Below are 20,000 nucleotides of genomic sequence, written 5' to 3'. Positions count from 1 at the left end.
GGGGTGGAGGTCACCCAGCACAGGCAAGCAGCCATCCGGTCCTGCAGCCATTTTCGGCGCTGGTCACAGACCCGCCCGCCAGGCTGGGGGGTACAAAGCGGCGAAGGCGAGGGATGCGGGGTGGGGGGGTGATTGCATATCTGTATATGTAAGAGTTTGTGTATGTGTAGGCCTGGAGATTCGCTCCGCCTGGCATCCAAATCTCGGTGCCTCAGTCCGCAGGATGTCATAGCGTTAACACAGCAAGTTGCCATGGAGACAACCTTGATTAGGTCCCAAACAGAGTCAACAATCAGCAAGTGTCTGTGAGAAATGGGGGAAGGAACGCAAGAGCGGCTCACTGCAGTGCTCTTCTGGGGGAGTTGATGTTCCAACAGCGGCCTTGGCCGAGGCCAGTGCTGGTTGAGGGGGGCCGAAAGCAGATAAGATTGGGATTATTTGGTCTTGGGGCGAGTAGCCACATTCCTTTGCACGACTACTCTCTTAGTCCATTCTGGTCCATCAGCTTTTGCAAAGCCGTGAGCTTCTCCATGATGTTATCCAGATTTCGGGTCACCTCCCTGTTGTTATCCATAATGCGGTTAATAGTCCCCGCCTGAGTGCTGACCGCTCTGCCCACTGCTTCAATCATTCCGGGCAGCATTATGGGACTTTGGACAGCTGTCACCGTCTTCTTAATTTCTTGATAAACCAGGGCAATGCCTAATCCAGTCAGCAAAAGACCTGTTATCATGGTTCCGAATAGTTAGATATCTTCAATGTCCTCCACGGAAAGAGCCGCCAGACACACAACCCGCCACCTCTCCCACGCGTCCATCGTGTAGCCAGCTGCGAACGTTCCGGCAGGGCAGTCAGGTTCCCCAGAACCCAAGCTTCTCGTCGAGAAGATGGTGTCAATTGCGTTGAGAGACCAGTTGATCAAATCCATGATTTTTAGTTTGGAGAGCAGTGCGGAGAGAGTCTCTCAAAGTTAAGACATAAGACTAGACGAGAGGAGCGAAGCAGGGAAGGTAAGGGGGAGGAGAGGGAGAGAAAATGCGACCGCCTTCGTTGAGAGCCAGAAGAGAAGGCTTCTGATACCCGCCTTTCTTTAGAGCCTCTGCAGGGATTCCATCAGGACCAGCAGACTTATTGTCCTTGAGGCTTCGTACTGCTGCCAGGACTTCTGAGAAACTGGGAGGGTCATCAAGCTCATGCACAGGTGGGAGCTTTGGGAGGCGCTGCAGGACAGTGGGGTCAGTCGGATTCTTTTGGTTAAGGAGGGCGTTAAAATGTTCAGCCCAACGCTCAAGAATTTCTTGTTTATCCTTGTGCAGAATTGTGCCGTCGGTAGATCTGATAGGGGTGATTCTGCGTTTTTGGGGTCCATATAGAGATTTAATTGCATCATAAAAAGCTTGAGAGTTGTTTGTGTCCGCATAACCTTGGATTTCATGGGCTTTCCTAAGCCACCAATCATTCTCCATTATGCGAAGCCGTCGTTGCACCTCAGCACGGATATTACTCCAGTGTGAGCGTAAAGAGGCAGATTGTGGATTGGAGAGGTGGGCAGAGAGGGCTTTACGCTTCTCCTCCAATAGTTTAAGTATTTCGGGGGAGCTGTCGTCAAACCAGTCCTGGTGACGTTTGGAAGTAAAACCAATTGTGTCGGAAGTGGCTTGTTGTATAGCTGAGTTAAGGTTAGCCCATGCACTCCCATGCGGAGGAAAGCCGATGATCTGTCCAGCACTCCGCCCCACGCATTGCTCGGGTGATTGAAAATTCATGTAGATCTTGTTGCCGGGTTATAATGTAGTCCAGTAGGTGCCAGTGTTTTGATCTGGGGTGCATCCATGATGCTTTGTATTTATTTTTCATTTGGAAAGTTGTGTTGGTTATGACCAGTTTGTGCTCAGAGCAGAGGGAGAGGAGTCGTAGGCCGTTCCTGTTCATGTTGCCCAATCCATGTTTCCCAATTACCCCAGGCCAGAGCATGTTGCTAGTGCCTACTCTGGCATTGAAGTCTCCCAGAAGCACAACTTTATCAGTGTGAGGAGCTTTATGGAGAGCCGTGTCAAGAGACTCGTAAAAGGCGTCTTTGATGCTTTCTTCAGCATCCAGGGTTGGTGCATAAGCGCTTTTCAAGGTTGCATAGTGACCCTTCGCAAGGGGAATGCGCCAAGTCATCAGCCGCTCACTGATTCCCACAGGAGACTCTGGGATGTTCTGTAGCAATCTGCTTTTAATGGCAAAACCTACTCCATGTAGACGGCGGGTATCTTCTGGAAGGCCCTTCCAAAAGAAGGTGTATCCTTGCCCGACTTCTATTAGCGAGTCCTCTCCTGAGAGCCGGGTCTCACTCAAAGCTGCGATGTCGATGTTGTATTTGTTAAGCTCGTTCGCAACCAGGGCAGTGCGCCTGCGGGGTTGGTCAGTTCCATCACAAGAAGTGTGCGTACGTTCCATGTAGCCAAAATTAGTCGTTTAGATTTATATTTTCGACCGCGTAATGGGAAACCTTGATGACAGCGGTGGGCCGCCCAGGAGTGTAGGGAACAGGCAATGTTTGGGTCACCTTTTCTAGACCCTCCCCCCGTCAGGGGGTGAGCAGTGCGGACCCTAAATAGGGCTGCTCAGTCACACAAGAAGCTGCCGAAAGTGGAGGCTGTTCCAACCCATCCACACAACGACCATCACGCCTGTGCCGCCTCCGTGCAGGGCTCAGGCTAGAGGCTGCCAGTCTGATCCAAGACCTGCCTCCGTCACATTTACCCTGTCGCCGAAGGGCTTGTACGGTGAAGGGATAGCATACGCAGAGAGTGGATTAATGTGAAGAGAGGGGGGCGCAGACCCTATCTTCACAGCTTCACTCCACTATCCAATATCCAGTGGCAGGAGATGAACTCTAGACAACCAGATAGATGGTGTAGTTGCAGGGGGCTGCCAGGTCTCGGTCTGTTGAGCCTGCCTCTCGCGTGTTCCCAACGCGGCCTTGTCTTGAGGACACGAGATGCTCACGGAAGACTACCCATAGAGCAGTGGAGGCAGCAGTCTTAGTTGATGGCGGACTGTACTCACCATGTCGAGGATTATCATTGGCATAAATAGAGTTTTTGCAGCGGATCTAGTAATGCCACTCAACTAGTCCCTCCATACCTGATAGACCTCCGCTGTTGGTCCACGACTACTTATTCGTCTGGGGACCACCGCACGGAGCCCCCAGCTTATTTCGTAGCTTACCTTCATCTCTGAAGGGTTGTCCATTATCCACCACCTTCTTCTTCTTCTTTCGTGTGTCGTCATCATCAAATGTCCAGCTCAGTAGAACTCAGCCACGTTCTCATCTCAGGTCCCACGTCGAAGAGGCCGGCCTCCGAAGGTGGTTTATACAGTGGACAGGTGGTGATTATGTGCTCAGCGGTCTGCTCTGGCTCCCCACACTCACACACTGCTCTGTCCTCCAGGCCCCACTTCCTCATCGATGCTTTGTAACGTCCAACCCCAGTCCGCAGGCGGTTTAGCAGAGTCCATTGCCGGCGTGGCAGATCCTCTCCTTCAAGACCGCCTCCAGGGTCATAGATGTAACGGTGGATTCGTGAGGGCCCTGCTGAATCCCACTCCTGCTTCCAAGCTGCCGCGAGCCATGCCTCTGTAGACAGGTCCTCAGGGATGGACCTGAGCAGATCTTGTGCCGCCTTGTTGTACGGATGGCGGGACTTCAGTCTATGAGGAGGCAGTGCTGTTGTGGTGGTATTGTGCAGGATATGCCAGTTGTATCTTTGGGCTTTCCTTGCAAGAGCGAGGGTAGCAGCCTCTCGTCGGAGGCCGGCCGGGGCAATTCCCGCTAGTGTCCGCCACCGATGGACGTGGTTGGTAGCAGTCAGCTAGGCCTAACCCACACACACACACACACACACACACACACACACACTCACACACTCACACACTCACACACTCACACACTCACACACTCACACACTCACACACACACACACACAGTGTTAAAGGATACTTCACGAACTCGATGGCGTTGGTCTTTAGGTACCCCAGACCCACAGACTCGTTGAAGGACGACATGTTGTGATGGATGTTTCTCTCTGAGTGAAACAAACACACAGGATTCATTAAAACATGATTCTGAACACATATCACAAGTTCCTGTCACACATACGTGTGTCATACAGTTACACGCACACAATAAATTGTCTTATGCATGTTAATCTGAGTTTTGTCCTCAGATCTTAAACGTAAATGAAACAGGATCGTCCAAACTGAAGAAACACGCGTTTATGAGGATTAGCCACACACTCCCTGGGTGATTACAGACTCCATTTCCCATCATGCATCTCCCTGGACTGATTCCACACACACACCTGCACCTCATGTTCAAACACTCATTCAAGCCACACTCACACACCACTCTTGTTTTGCTGCTGCAAACACTTCCATGCGTTTACCTGTCGAGACCTTCCCTGTTCCTGACCTTACCTGTTCCTGACCTTCCCTGTTCCTGATCTTCCCTGTTCCTGATCTTCCCTGTTCCTGATCTTCTCTGTTCCTGATCTTCCCTGTTCCTGACCTTCCCTGTTCCTGACCTTCTCTGTTCCTGATCTTCCCTGTTCCTGATCTTCCCTGTTCCTGATCTTCTCTGTTCCTGATCTTCCCTGTTCCTGACCTTACCTGTTCCTGACCTTCCCTGTTCCTGATCTTCTCTGTTCCTGACCTTCCCTGTTCCTGACCTTCCCTGTTCCTGATCTTCTCTGTTCCTGATCTTCCCTGTTCCTGACCTTCCCTGTTCCTGATCTTCTCTGTTCCTGACCTTCCCTGTTCCGGATCTTCTCTGTTCCTGACATTCTCTGTTCCTGACATTCCCTGTTCCTGACCTTCCCTGTTCCTGATCATCCCTGTTCCTGACCTTCTCTGTTCCTGATCTTCCCTGTTCCTGATCTTCCCTGTTCCTGATCTTCTCTGTTCCTGATCTTCCCTGTTCCTGATCTTCCCTGTTCCTGATCTTCCCTGTTCCTGATCTTCTCCGTTCCTGATCTTCTGCTTGTTCCTGATCTTCTGCTTGTTCCTGATCTTCTGTTTGTTCCTGATCTTCTGCTTGTTCCTGATCTTCTGCTTGTTTCTGATCTTCTGTTTGTTCCTGATCTTCCCTGTTCCTGATCTTCCCTGTTCCTGATCTTCCCTGTTCCTGACCTTACCTGTTCCTGACCTTCCCTGTTCCTGATCTTCCCTGTTCCTGATCTTCCCTGTTCCTGACCTTACCTGTTCCTGATCTTCCCTGTTCCTGATCTTCTGCTTGTTCCTGATCTTCTGCTTGTTCCTGATCTTCTGCTTGTTCCTGATCTTCTGCTTGTTTCTGATCTTCTGCTTGTTCCTCATCTTCTGCTTGTTTCTGATCTTCTGTTTGTTCCTGATCTTCCCTGTTCCTGATCTTCTCTGTTCCTGATCTTCCCTGTTCCTGACCTTCTCTGTTCCTGATCTTCCCTGTTCCTGATCTTCCCTGTTCCTGATCTTCTCTGTTCCTGATCTTCCCTGTTCCTGATCTTCCCTGTTCCTGATCTTCCCTGTTCCTGATCTTCTCCGTTCCTGATCTTCTGCTTGTTCCTGATCTTCTGCTTGTTCCTGATCTTCTGTTTGTTCCTGATCTTCTGCTTGTTCCTGATCTTCTGCTTGTTTCTGATCTTCTGTTTGTTCCTGATCTTCCCTGTTCCTGATCTTCCCTGTTCCTGATCTTCCCTGTTCCTGACCTTACCTGTTCCTGACCTTCCCTGTTCCTGATCTTCCCTGTTCCTGATCTTCCCTGTTCCTGACCTTACCTGTTCCTGATCTTCCCTGTTCCTGATCTTCTGCTTGTTCCTGATCTTCTGCTTGTTCCTGATCTTCTGCTTGTTCCTGATCTTCTGCTTGTTTCTGATCTTCTGCTTGTTCCTCATCTTCTGCTTGTTTCTGATCTTCTGTTTGTTCCTGATCTTCCCTGTTCCTGATCTTCTCTGTTCCTGATCTTCCCTGTTCCTGATCTTCCCTGTTCCTGATCTTCCCTGTTCCTGATCTTCTCCGTTCCTGATCTTCTGCTTGTTCCTGATCTTCTGCTTGTTCCTGATCTTCTGTTTGTTCCTGATCTTCTGCTTGTTCCTGATCTTCTGCTTGTTTCTGATCTTCTGTTTGTTCCTGATCTTCCCTGTTCCTGATCTTCCCTGTTCCTGATCTTCTCTGTTCCTGATCTTCCCTGTTCCTGACCTTACCTGTTCCTGACCTTCCCTGTTCCTGATCTTCCCTGTTCCTGATCTTCCCTGTTCCTGATCTTCCCTGTTCCTGATCTTCCCTGTTCCTGATCTTCCCTGTTCCTGATCTTCCCTGTTCCTGATCTTCTCTGTTCCTGATCTTCCCTGTTCCTGACCTTCCCTGTTCCTGATCTTCTGCCTGTTCCTGATCTTCTGCTTGTTCCTGATCTTCTGCTTGTTCCTGATCTTCTGCTTGTTTCTGATCTTCTGCTTGTTCCTCATCTTCTGCTTGTTTCTGATCTTCTGTTTGTTCCTGATCTTCCCTGTTCCTGATCTTCTCTGTTCCTGATCTTCCCTGTTCCTGATCTTCCCTGTTCCTGATCTTCTCTGTTCCTGATCTTCCCTGTTCCTGATCTTCCCTGTTCCTGATCTTCCCTGTTCCTGATCTTCTGCTTGTTCCTGATCTTCTGCTTGTTTCTGATCTTCTGTTTGTTCCTGATCTTCCCTGTTCCTGATCTTCCCTGTTCCTGATCTTCTCTGTTCCTGATCTTCCCTGTTCCTGACCTTACCTGTTCCTGACCTTCCCTGTTCCTGATCTTCCCTGTTCCTGATCTTCCCTGTTCCTGACATTCCCTGTTCCTGATCTTCTCTGTTCCTGATCTTCCCTGTTCCTGACCTTCCCTGTTCCTGATCTTCCCTGTTCCTGATCTTCTGCCTGTTCCTGATCTTCTGCTTGTTCCTGATCTTCTGCTTGTTCCTGATCTTCTGCTTGTTTCTGATCTTCTGCTTGTTCCTCATCTTCTGCTTGTTTCTGATCTTCTGTTTGTTCCTGATCTTCCCTGATCTTCTGCTTGTTTCTGATCTTCTGCTTGTTCCTCATCTTCTGCTTGTTTCTGATCTTCTGCTTGTTCCTGATCTTCTGCTTGTTCCTGATCTTCTGCTTGTTTCTGATCTTCTGCTTGTTCCTGATCTTCTGCTTGTTCCTGATCTTCTCTGTTCCTGATCTTCCCTGTTCCTGATCTTCCCTGTTCCTGATCTTCTCTGTTCCTGATCTTCCCTGTTCCTGATCTTCCCTGTTCCTGATCTTCCCTGTTCCTGATCTTCCCTGTTCCTGATCTTCTGCTTGTTCCTGATCTTCTGCTTGTTTCTGATCTTCTGTTTGTTCCTGATCTTCCCTGTTCCTGATCTTCCCTGTTCCTGATCTTCTCTGTTCCTGATCTTCCCTGTTCCTGACCTTACCTGTTCCTGACCTTCCCTGTTCCTGATCTTCCCTGTTCCTGATCTTCCCTGTTCCTGACATTCCCTGTTCCTGGTCTTCTCTGTTCCTGATCTTCCCTGTTCCTGACCTTCCCTGTTCCTGATCTTCCCTGTTCCTGATCTTCTGCCTGTTCCTGATCTTCTGCTTGTTCCTGATCTTCTGCTTGTTCCTGATCTTCTGCTTGTTCCTGATCTTCTGCTTGTTTCTGATCTTCTGCTTGTTCCTCATCTTCTGCTTGTTTCTGATCTTCTGTTTGTTCCTGATCTTCCCTGTTCCTGATCTTCTCTGTTCCTGATCTTCCCTGTTCCTGATCTTCCCTGTTCCTGATCTTCCCTTTTCCTGATCTTCCCTGTTCCTGATCTTCCCTGTTCCTGATCTTCACTGTTCCTGATCTTCCCTGTTCCTGATCTTCTCTGTTCCTGATCTTCCCTGTTCCTGATCTTCTCTGTTCCTGATCTTCCCTGTTCCTGACCTTCCCTGTTCCTGATCTTCCCTGTTCCTGATCTTCCCTGTTCCTGACATTCCCTGTTCCTGATCTTCTCTGTTCCTGATCTTCCCTGTTCCTGACCTTCCCTGTTCCTGATCTTCCCTGTTCCTGATCTTCTGCCTGTTCCTGATCTTCTGCTTGTTCCTGATCTTCTGCTTGTTCCTGATCTTCTCTGTTCCTGATCTTCCCTGTTCCTGATCTTCCCTGTTCCTGATCTTCTCTGTTCCTGATCTTCCCTGTTCCTGATCTTCCCTGTTCCTGATCTTCCCTGTTCCTGATCTTCCCTGTTCCTGATCTTCTGCTTGTTCCTGATCTTCTGCTTGTTTCTGATCTTCTGTTTGTTCCTGATCTTCCCTGTTCCTGATCTTCCCTGTTCCTGATCTTCTCTGTTCCTGATCTTCCCTGTTCCTGACCTTACCTGTTCCTGACCTTCCCTGTTCCTGATCTTCCCTGTTCCTGATCTTCCCTGTTCCTGACATTCCCTGTTCCTGGTCTTCTCTGTTCCTGATCTTCCCTGTTCCTGACCTTCCCTGTTCCTGATCTTCCCTGTTCCTGATCTTCTGCCTGTTCCTGATCTTCTGCTTGTTCCTGATCTTCTGCTTGTTCCTGATCTTCTGCTTGTTCCTGATCTTCTGCTTGTTTCTGATCTTCTGCTTGTTCCTCATCTTCTGCTTGTTTCTGATCTTCTGTTTGTTCCTGATCTTCCCTGTTCCTGATCTTCTCTGTTCCTGATCTTCCCTGTTCCTGATCTTCCCTGTTCCTGATCTTCCCTTTTCCTGATCTTCCCTGTTCCTGATCTTCCCTGTTCCTGATCTTCACTGTTCCTGATCTTCCCTGTTCCTGATCTTCTCTGTTCCTGATCTTCCCTGTTCCTGATCTTCACTGTTCCTAATCTTCTGTTTGTTCCTGATCTTCTGCTTGTTCCTGATCTTCTGCTTGTTCCTGATCTTCTGCTTGTTTCTGATCTTCTGCTTGTTCCTGATCTTCCGCTTGTTCCTGATCTTCCGCTTGTTCCTGATCTTCCGCTTGTTCCTGGTCTTCTCGGTTCCTGATCTTCCGCTTGTTCCTGATCTTCCGCTTGTTCCTGATCTTCCGCTTGTTCCTGATCTTCCGCTTGTTCCTGGTCTTCTCGGTTCCTGATCTTCCGCTTGTTCCTGATCTTCCGCTTGTTCCTGATCTTCCGCTTGTTCCTGATCTTCCGCTTGTTCCTGATCTTCCGCTTGTTCCTGATCTTCCGCTTGTTCCTGATCTTCCGCTTGTTCCTGATCTTCCGCTTGTTCCTGATCTTCCGCTTGTTCCTGATCTTCTGCTTGTTCCTGATCTTCTGCTGGTTCCTGTTTGTTTGCTGCCTGCCCTGATATCCTGCCTGTTTATTGACCACGGGTTTGCCTGATCTTCTCTGCTGTGTTTGCTGATGTGTGACCCTTGCCTGGTGACTACTCTATTTAATAAAGTCAAGCTGCACTTGGATCTGAATGACTCCTATGCTTCGTAACAATGACACAGTTACTGAAGTGTTTTAGGGTTAGGTGTTTAAAAGGTTTCATATTTATTAGTTTGATTAATATGATCAACATGCAAAACTGTCAATATTATTCTTATTTGTATCATTAGAAGCACAAGTTGTAATTGCTGCCAAACATGATTTTCTGTTTAACTGAATACATGACGAGAACAACAAACCACATAACATGTACTATATTAATATTACAGCTGTTTATTACACGGCTCTGGGGAATGCTTGATTCTGATTGGTCGATCGCTCCATCCAGCGGTATTTTCTTCCCAGATAACAACAGAACACAGAAACACAGGCTCATCCGGGTCACTGAACGCATTACGCTCGCTAGGAACCGGTTTTGCGTTTGATGAGCTAATAAAATATTAAAACTCAGTCAAATCAATATTTTGTGTACAGTTATTTAATTATGCCATCCAGTATCGTGGACTCGCTGTCTTGTTTCATGCAAACGCAGCGGCGGACATTTTGTATCTATAGTTTTGTTCACTGTTGGATTTTAAAACAGTTTAATCTGAAATCAATATCTCTTATCTCCACAATTATTAATGTGTTGAAATGCTGTGTAATGAGTGTATACCCTCTCTTAAATGTCCGTCTAGTTTGATCTTGCCGCTGAAACCGCTCTCTCCGCGAAGCTTAGTGTTTAAAGAGCATAAACATATTTCAACTGAGGACAATATTTAGTGTCTAATTATTTACTGATGTACGGAAGTAGCCGTGTAATAAGCAGATAACGAACATCCAGCCGTTATCTCAAAATAAACCCCTTCAGTGTGAGTGAGTGTGTGTGATCTCAGAATAAACCCACTTCAGGTGTGTGTGTGTGTGTGTGTACTGACCCTCGGCGACCTCGAAGCCCTGGAACTTGACGGGCTGGGCGTAGTTCACCATGGCCGACAGATACGGGTGGATGTTAGTCGTCGCTCCTTCATATTTATACGAGGCGATGAGCTGTTGTTCAGCATCCGCGTCTTCAGCCGCTTCTACAGCCTGTGTACACACACACACACACACACACACACACACACACACACACACACACACACACACACACACACACACACACACGTCTCTGCAGTTATGACCGGCATCATCATTCATTATGATAAGATTACATTCCATTACAATTTTGATTTGATGCTGATTATACATCAGAACGTGATGTAATCTCTACAGGAATCCCGCCAGTCGCTGTAATATTACCGTAATGTAAGGTTTTTATAATAGAGTTATAATACTAACTGTAATTACATGCTGATGTTTCTACTCTAATTAGTTGTTGTAATATAAACATTAATGTATTCAAAAACACATTAAACACTGAAGAACAGATCTAGTGAAATATAATGAACATGTGATCTAGTGCATGTGTGTATCAGAGGCTCCTCGAGTTATTCTTCTATATTCTTCTAGTCTTTCAGACTAGCGTGTGTTTCAGACTAGCGTGTGTTTCAGACTCGCGTGTGTTTCAGACTCGCGTGTGTTTCAGACTCGCGTGTGTTTCAGACTAGCGTGTGTTTCAGACTAGCGTGTGTTTCAGACTAGCGTGTGTTTCAGACTAGCGTGTGTTTCAGACTAGCGTGTGTTTCAGACTCGCGTGTGTTTCAGAATAGTGTGTGATTCAGACTAGCGTGTGTTTCAGACTAGCGTGTGTTTCAGACTAGCGTGTGTTTCAGACTCGCGTGTGTTTCAGACTCGCGTGTGTTTCAGACTCGCGTGTGTTTCAGACTAGCGTGTGTTTCAGACTAGCGTGTGTTTCAGACTAGCGTGTGTTTCAGACTAGCGTGTGTTTCAGACTCGCGTGTGTTTCAGACTCGCGTGTGTTTCAGACTAGCGTGTGTTTCAGACTCGCGTGTGTTTCAGACTAGTGTGTGATTCAGACTAGCGTGTGATTCAGACTAGCGTGTGATTCAGACTAGCGTGTTTTTCAGACTAGCGTGTGTTTCAGACTAGCGTGTTTCAGACTAGCGTGTGTTTCAGACTAGCGTGTGCTTCAGACTAGCGTGTGATTCAGACTAGCGTGTGTTTCAGACTAGCGTGTTTCAGACTAGCGTGTTTCAGACTACCGTGTGTTTCAGACTACCGTGTGTTTCAGACTACCGTGTGTTTCAGACTACCGTGTGTTTCAGACTACCGTGTGTTTCAGACTACCGTGTGTTTCAGACTACCGTGTGTTTCAGACTACCGTGTGTTTCAGACTACCGTGTGTTTCAGACTAGCGTGTGATTCAGACTACCGTGTGTTTCAGACTAGCGTGTGTTTCAGACTAGCGTGTGTTTCAGACTAGCGTGTGTTTCAGACTACCGTGTGTTTCAGACTACCGTGGTTTTCAGACTACCGTGTGTTTCAGACTACCGTGTGTTTCAGACTACCGTGTGTTTCAGACTAGCGCGTTCAGCGCCGCACCTTCTTCTTGTTGTCGATGTCGGACGCTTCAGACACGTCGGTGACGTCAGTGATTTCTGAGATCTCGGTGACGTCGTCATCTGTGATCTGAAACACAGAGATTATGTAAGAATATGGAAGACCAAATGGGTCATAATTCGCCATTAACAAAACGCTGCATTTTGCGGGGTTTTAGACGAAAAGACACCGCAAAATACACGTTCTGAAGTACAAGCGGCGTGAATTACGATGTTTTCAAAATGATGTTGAAAACGCTGTAAATCACAGCGCTCCGGATCCGCTAATGAACTTGTCCTGATCCGCTCACCTTCTTCCTGATGCTGTTGTCCCGTCCCTCGGGATCGCCGTGATCCTCCGACAGCGTCTGAGAGATGATGGGCTTCACGTCGGAGTTCAGCTCTTTACCATCCAGCGCTAGAGAGAGAGAGAGAGATTAATCAATGATGATTAATGTGTGTGTCTGTAAGAGTGTGAGTTTGTGTGAGTGAGTGTGTTTACCACTGTCCAGATCTTCATCATTCTCATCTTCTCCAGCTTGTATGCTCATCTCTCCAGCCTCCATGTGCTTCTTAAACGACTCTAGCTGCTCTGTAACATACAATAATCAGTCATATGATCATTCCTGATAGTCACATGATCATTCCTGACTGTCACATGATCATTCCTGACAGTCACATGATCATTCCTGACAGTCACATGATCATTCCTGACAGTCACATGATCATTCCTGACAGTCACATGATCATTCCTGACAGTCACATGATCATTCCTGACAGTAACAGGCATAGACATGTATAGAAAGGCTAGATGGCTTACCGGCGCTGAGAGCCAATGGGACCCGACAACGTCACACGGCGGCCATCTTAGGACAGGACCGCTCGTCCAGTTATAACATTAAAGTCTATTGTGCATGTAGTGCTGAAATAACTATATTTTGCTCAATTTTCAACCGATTTTCAAACGGCTTGGTGTGTCATAAACGTCAGGGATGCCATGAAACACACAGCTACGCTGCAATGTTAAGCGTTTCTCAAAACTTGAAGCTACAATTTAAACATCGGCATCAGCACAAATCATAGCCACGTTAATAAGGTTTGTAATAAACCAAACCGTTTGTAAATCCGTCAAGAATTCAGCAAGTTACGAGCATTTTAGTTGGCGTATGTCACTCACCTTCCGTCCACAGCAGCAGGGAGCAGCAGCGCAGTCTCCTGACCAAAGATGGCCGCCAAGTGACGACACAGCTGACTCCGCCTTGAGCCATCTAGCCTTTCTATACATGTCTATGGTAACAGGATCATTCCTGACAGTCACATGATCATTCCTGACAATCACATGATCATTCCTGACAGTCACATGATCATTCCTGACAGTCACATGATCATTCCTGACAGTAGGCTTGTTTGAGATGAGCAAAATCTGAGATCAGGCGAATATCGCGGGAATATCGTGCACAGTGTTGCTAATAAACTGGATGTAATTTAAGTTCTGTTGCTTTTATATGAAAATAAATATAATAAACAAGAAACTCAAAGTACTTGTTATTTAATTCGATTCCAAATACGTGTTTATCAGTCATTTTTACTTTAATACAGACATATGTTTATAATTTTTTTTATTATAAAATAGCCGTTATGTGATATTTATCACATAACCCATATAGAGATCACACTGTCAGATAGTTAGAGAATATTCATACATAATTTATACACATAAAAACATATCAAAGTTTTAAAATCAAACATTTTAAAAGAGAATAATACATCTCAGTTGTTTAAACCAATGAGTATTAAGCTGTGTCGTCAGCAAGTCGTTTCCCATCGTGCTCTTGATGCGTCTCTCGACACACACCTCTCGACACACACCTCTCGACACACACCTCTCGACACACACCTCTCGACACACACCTCTCGACACACACCTCTCGACACACACCTCTCGACACACACCTCTCGACACACACCTCTCGACACACACCTCTCGACACACACCTCTCGACACACCTCTCGACACACCTCTCGACACACCTCTCGACACACCTCTCGACACACCTCTCGACACACCTCTCGACACACCTCTCGACACACCTCTCGACACACCTCTCGACTCACCTCTCGACACACCTCTCGACACATCCCTCGACACACCTCGACACACCTCTCGACACCTCTCGACACACCTCTCGACACATCCCTCGACACACACCTCTCGACACACCTCTCGACACACCTCTCGACACACCTCTCGACACACCTCTCGACACACCTCTCGACACACCTCTCGACACACCTCTCGACACACCTCTCGACACACCTCTCGACTCACCTCTCGACACACCTCTCGACACACCTCTCGACACACCTCTCGACACACCTCTCGACACACCTCTCGACACACCTCTCGACACACCTCTCGACACCTCTCGACACACCTCTCGACACACCTCTCGACACCTCTCGACATACCTCTCGACACACCTCTCGACACACCTTTCGACACATCCCTCGACACACCTCGACACCTCTCGACACACACCTCTCGACACACCTCTCGACACACCTCTCGACACCTCTCGACACACCTCTCGACACACCTCTCGACACACCTCTCGACACCTCTCGACACACCTCTCGACACATCCCTCGACACACCTCGACACCTCTCGACACACCTCTCGACACACACCTCTCGACACACCTCTCGACACACCTCTCGACACCTCTCGACACACCTCTCGACACATCCCTCGACACACCTCGACACCTCTCGACACACCTCTCGACACACACCTCTCGACACACACCTCTCGACACACACCTCTCGACACACCTCTCGACACACACCTCTCGACACACCTCTCGACACACCTCTCGACACACCTCTCGACACCTCTCGACACCTCTCGACACCTCTCGACACATCCCTCGACACCTCTCGACACACCTCTCGACACACCTCTCGACACACCTCTCGACACACCTCTCGACACCTCTCGACATACCTCTCGACACACCTCTCGACACACCTTTCGACACATCCCTCGACACACCTCGACACCTCTCGACACACACCTCTCGACACACCTCTCGACACACCTCTCGACACCTCTCGACACACCTCTCGACACACCTCTCGACACACCTCTCGACACCTCTCGACACACCTCTCGACACATCCCTCGACACACCTCGACACCTCTCGACACACCTCTCGACACACACCTCTCGACACACCTCTCGACACACCTCTCGACACCTCTCGACACACCTCTCGACACATCCCTCGACACACCTCGACACCTCTCGACACACCTCTCGACACACACCTCTCGACACACACCTCTCGACACACACCTCTCGACACACCTCTCGACACACACCTCTCGACACACCTCTCGACACACCTCTCGACACACCTCTCGACACCTCTCGACACCTCTCGACACCTCTCGACACATCCCTCGACACCTCTCGACACACCCCTCGACACACCTCTCGACACCTCTCGACACACCTCTCGACACACCTCTCGACACACCTCTCGACACACCTCTCGACACACCTCTCGACACACCTCTCGACACACCTCTCGACACACCTCTCGACACACCTCTCGACACACCTCTCGACACACCTCTCGACACACCTCTCGACACACCTCTCGACACACCTCTCGACACACCTCTCGACACACCTCTCGACACACCTCTCGACACACCTCTCGACACACCTCTCGACACACCTCTCGACACACCTCTCGACACACCTCTCGACACATCCCTCGACACACCTCGACACCTCTCGACACACACCTCTCGACACACCTCTCGACACACCTCTCGACACACCTCTCGACACACCTCTCGACACACCTCTCGACACACCTCTCGACACACCTCTCGACACATCCCTCGACACACATCCCTCGACACACCTCTCGACACACCTCTCGACACACCTCTCGACACACCTCTCGACACACCTCTCGACACACCTCTCGACACACCTCTCGACACACCTCTCGACACACCTCTCGACACACCTCTCGACACACCTCTCGACACATCCCTCGACACACCTCGACACACATCCCTCGACACACCTCTCGACACACCTCTCGACACACCTCTCGACACACCTCTCGACACACCTCTCGACACACCTCTCGACACACCTCTCGACACACCTCTCGACACATCCCTCGACACACATCCCTCGACACACATCCCTCGACACACCTCTCGACACACCTCTCGACAAACCTCTCGACACACCTCTCGACACACCTCTCGACACACCTCTCGACACACCTCTCGACACACCTCTCGACACACCTCTCGACACACCTCTCGACACACCTCTCGACACACCTCTCGACACACCTCTCGACACACCTCTCGACACACCTCTCGACACACCTCTCGACACACCTCTCGACACACCTCTCGACACACCTCTCGACACACCTCTCGACACATCCCTCGACACACCTCGACACCTCTCGACACACACCTCTCGACACACCTCTCGACACACCTCTCGACACACCTCTCGACACACCTCTCGACACACCTCTCGACACACCTCTCGACACATCCCTCGACACACCTCGACACACATCCCTCGACACACCTCTCGACACACCTCTCGACACACATCCCTCGACACACCTCTCGACACACCTCTCGACACACCTCTCGACACACCTCTCGACACACCTCTCGACACACCTCTCGACACACCTCTCGACACACCTCTCGACACACCTCTCGACACACCTCTCGACACATCCCTCGACACACCTCGACACACATCCCTCGACACACCTCTCGACACACCTCTCGACACACCTCTCGACACACCTCTCGACACACCTCTCGACACACCTCTCGACACACCTCTCGACACACCTCTCGACACACCTCTCGACACATCCCTCGACACACCTCGACACACATCCCTCGACACACCTCTCGACACACCTCTCGACAAACCTCTCGACACACCTCTCGACACACCTCTCGACACACCTCTCGACACACCTCGCGACACCTCTCGACACACCTCTCGACACACCTCGACACACCTCTCGACACACCTCTCGACACACCTCTCGACACACCTCGACACATCTCTCGACACACCTCGACACACCTCGACACACCTCTCGACACACCTCTCGACACACCTCTCGACACACCTCTCGACACACCTCTCGACACACCTCTCGACACATCCCTCGACACACCTCTCGACACACCCCTCGACACACCCCTCGACACACCTCTCGACACACCTCTCGACACACCTCTCGACACACCACTCGACACACCACTCGACACACCTCTCGACACACCTCTCGACACACCTCTCGACACACCTCTCGACACACCCCTCGACACACCCCTCGACACACCTCTCGACACACACCTCTCGACACACACCTCTCGACACACCTCTCGACACACCTCTCGACACACCTCTCGACACACCTCTCGACACACCTCTCGACACACCTCTCGACACACCTCTCGACACACCTCTCGACACACCTCTCGAACCATCTCTAACATCTGCACAGACTTTGCTTATCTCAAACTAGCCTAAAGTTTGTCAAAGTGGCTTGTGATGACATGAGGCTGATATGAATACAGAAAACACACTTCAGTATGCAAATATCACAATGACATCATCACTCCCTTTAACCCTGCAAGTTAGGATAATAATGTTTTTATTTTGGAGGAATATTGGTGAAATTCTTTAAACTTCTATCCACAAAAATTATGGAAATCATGCAAATGTGAATGCACATGAAGTGAACCGTGTGCACATTATATTCCCGTGTGTTAAACTCGCATCAGTTACTGTGAACCGAGCGGCTCTGAGAACATGCTATCATCATGAACAGAGTATCAGAATTCCATCTTTAACTGTGAAGAATGTGCCGGCGTGTTGTTTGATGTGAGTGTTAAACTGGCGCTGAGGACGTACTCTGCTCCACCTCAGGCTTCAGGCGCTTGTTCTTGATGAGGATCTTGCGTTTGAGGTCGTTGGGCGACGGCAGCTGCTGCCCCGCTTCAATCTGAAACACAACATCAACACACTCAGCCAGCAGTGTGTGTGTGTGGAGGAGTGTGTGTGTGTGTGTGTGTGTGTGTGTAGGGGGGGGGGGGGGGGGGGTGAGAGTGTGTGTGTGGAGGAGTGTGTGTGTGTGTGTGTGTATGGGGGGGGAGAGTGTGTGTGTGTGTGTGTAGGGGGGGGGGGGGAGTGTGTGTGTGTGTGTGTATGTGTGTGTAGGGGGGGGGGGGGCAGTGTGTGTGTGTGTGTAGGGTGTGTGTGTGTGTGTGTGTGTGTGTGTGTGTGTGTGTGTGTGTGTGTGTGTGTGTGTGTGTGTGTGTGTGTGTGTGTGAGAGAACAGGAGCTCACGTACTGGGAATCCCTCCAGCGGCTGCTTGAGTAACAACTCTCCAAAGATCTCCTCGCAGTATCTGGACATCTTATACTGCTGCGGTTTACTGCAACAAACACACACACAGCTGTGAGCGCCGCCGCTCATCCACACACACACACACACACACACCAGAAGCTCTTTACCTGCAGTGGTTCTCAAAGGACAGAATAACAGGATAATCAGACGTTGCGAACGCCGTTTCCTTTATGGCTTGAATTACGTCCTGTTACACAAACACACACACAAACACACACACACACACACACAAACACACACACACATTATGTCACCATGTACTGCTGAACAAAAACATGTCACTGCAATCATCATTTAGTTATTATTACTGGAAATTCAATAAAAAAGCGGTTCATGTATTAAATAAAGACGCCTGGGAAATAGAATTTTATTTGGATCTTGATGAACTCAAAGCAAAAGATCAGAGGATTCAGATCAGTCATCAGACTCAGTGAAAGCTCACCTTGAACAGGATGTCGGTGCACATGGCCTTGCCATGAGTGATGATGGGCTCCTGATCCTCGCCTTTCCCATCCCAGCAGTCCAGCTCCACACACCTGGAACACACACACACACACACACACACAGATGCGCTTGAGAGATTCTCATGTGATTTCTGGCGTGTTGTTGAGAGCGGGCCTCAAACACAAGACAAGAGAGCGTTTAGTTATTTCTTTACGATGACACGCTCAGGACACACACACACACACACACACACACTCACACACCTGCATCCGGACAGCAGCACCTGCCGGTACATCTCGACTGAAGACTTGCCGCCGAACTGCCGGCCGGTGAGGTAAGTGTTGTGTGAGGAGCTGATGAAGTAATGCGCCAGCGGCTGGTCCATCTCCTGACACAGATCCAGACGGTCCAGAAACATCGGCGCGTTCTCGTCCGACATCAGGTACCGGCAGAACCCGTCCGACGACATGCGGCCTGAAACACACACACACAGCAAACCCAGAACCCGTCTGAGAACATGACCCACACTAACGACTCGTCGCGTCACACACTTGGAGTGATTACGGTTTCTGAGAGAGTCTCTTCTGCTCATCAAAGCTGTGATTATTTGATCAAAAATACATTAAAACAGTGAAATATTATTATAATGTAAATCATCAGTTCTCTATGTGAATATACAGTAAAGTGTAATTTATTCCTGTGATCAAAGCTGAATTTATCATCATTACTCCAGTCTTCAGTGTCACATGATCCTCCAGAAATCAGTATAATATGCAATTATTATATCTCACTTATTAATAAAAGTACATCCACTTAGTACAGTAAAATACATTTATAATGTTACAAAAGATTCTATTTCAAATAAATGCTGTTCTTTTGAACTTTCTATTCATCAAAGAATCCTGAATTTTTTTTTTATCTGAAAACATTTTCATTACTGATAATAATCATAAATGTGTCTTGAGCATCAGATCATCATATTATTCTGATTTCTGAAGGATCACGTGACTCTGAAGACTGGAGTAATGATGCTTTGATCACATAGAGAACAGCTGATTTACATTCTAATAATAGTTCTGTTTTACTTTATTTTTGACCAAATAAACACAGAGCAGAAGAGATTCTGTGTAAACTGAGCACTGGTGTGTTTAAGGGAGTGTGTGTCGACGCTGACCGGCCACTAGAGAGCAG

The 20,000-nt window shown here is 48.8% G+C and overlaps 1 protein-coding gene across 11 annotated transcripts in view; it reads right to left on the bottom strand.

Moving 5' to 3' along the window:
- The window catches only part of plcb4b (phospholipase C, beta 4b), a 133,217-nt gene that overhangs the window by 36,157 nt on the left and 77,060 nt on the right, over positions 1-20,000 (bottom strand). For all 11 annotated transcript variants that reach the window (XR_013794323.1, XM_079583440.1, XM_079583447.1 and 8 more), the window contains 10 exons: positions 19,073-19,283; positions 18,808-18,901; positions 18,473-18,552; positions 18,309-18,393; positions 17,870-17,960; positions 12,378-12,467; positions 12,187-12,293; positions 11,880-11,966; positions 10,313-10,463; positions 3,992-4,076 (listed from right to left, as the gene is read on the bottom strand). Coding sequence is in view for 10 of the 11 variants with exons in the window: in XM_079583440.1 (XP_079439566.1) it covers positions 3,992-4,076; positions 10,313-10,463; positions 11,880-11,966; positions 12,187-12,293; positions 12,378-12,467; positions 17,870-17,960; positions 18,309-18,393; positions 18,473-18,552; positions 18,808-18,901; positions 19,073-19,283 (1,081 nt within the window). In the remaining variant the exon portion in view is untranslated. The remainder of the gene's footprint in view (positions 1-3,991; positions 4,077-10,312; positions 10,464-11,879; positions 11,967-12,186; positions 12,294-12,377; positions 12,468-17,869; positions 17,961-18,308; positions 18,394-18,472; positions 18,553-18,807; positions 18,902-19,072; positions 19,284-20,000) is intronic.

This window comes from Phoxinus phoxinus (genome assembly GCF_949152265.1).
Source record: "Phoxinus phoxinus genome assembly, chromosome: 16".
In the NCBI taxonomy this organism is placed as follows: domain Eukaryota; kingdom Metazoa; phylum Chordata; class Actinopteri; order Cypriniformes; family Leuciscidae; genus Phoxinus; species Phoxinus phoxinus.
This window is presented reverse-complemented; position numbering and strand designations above follow the sequence as displayed.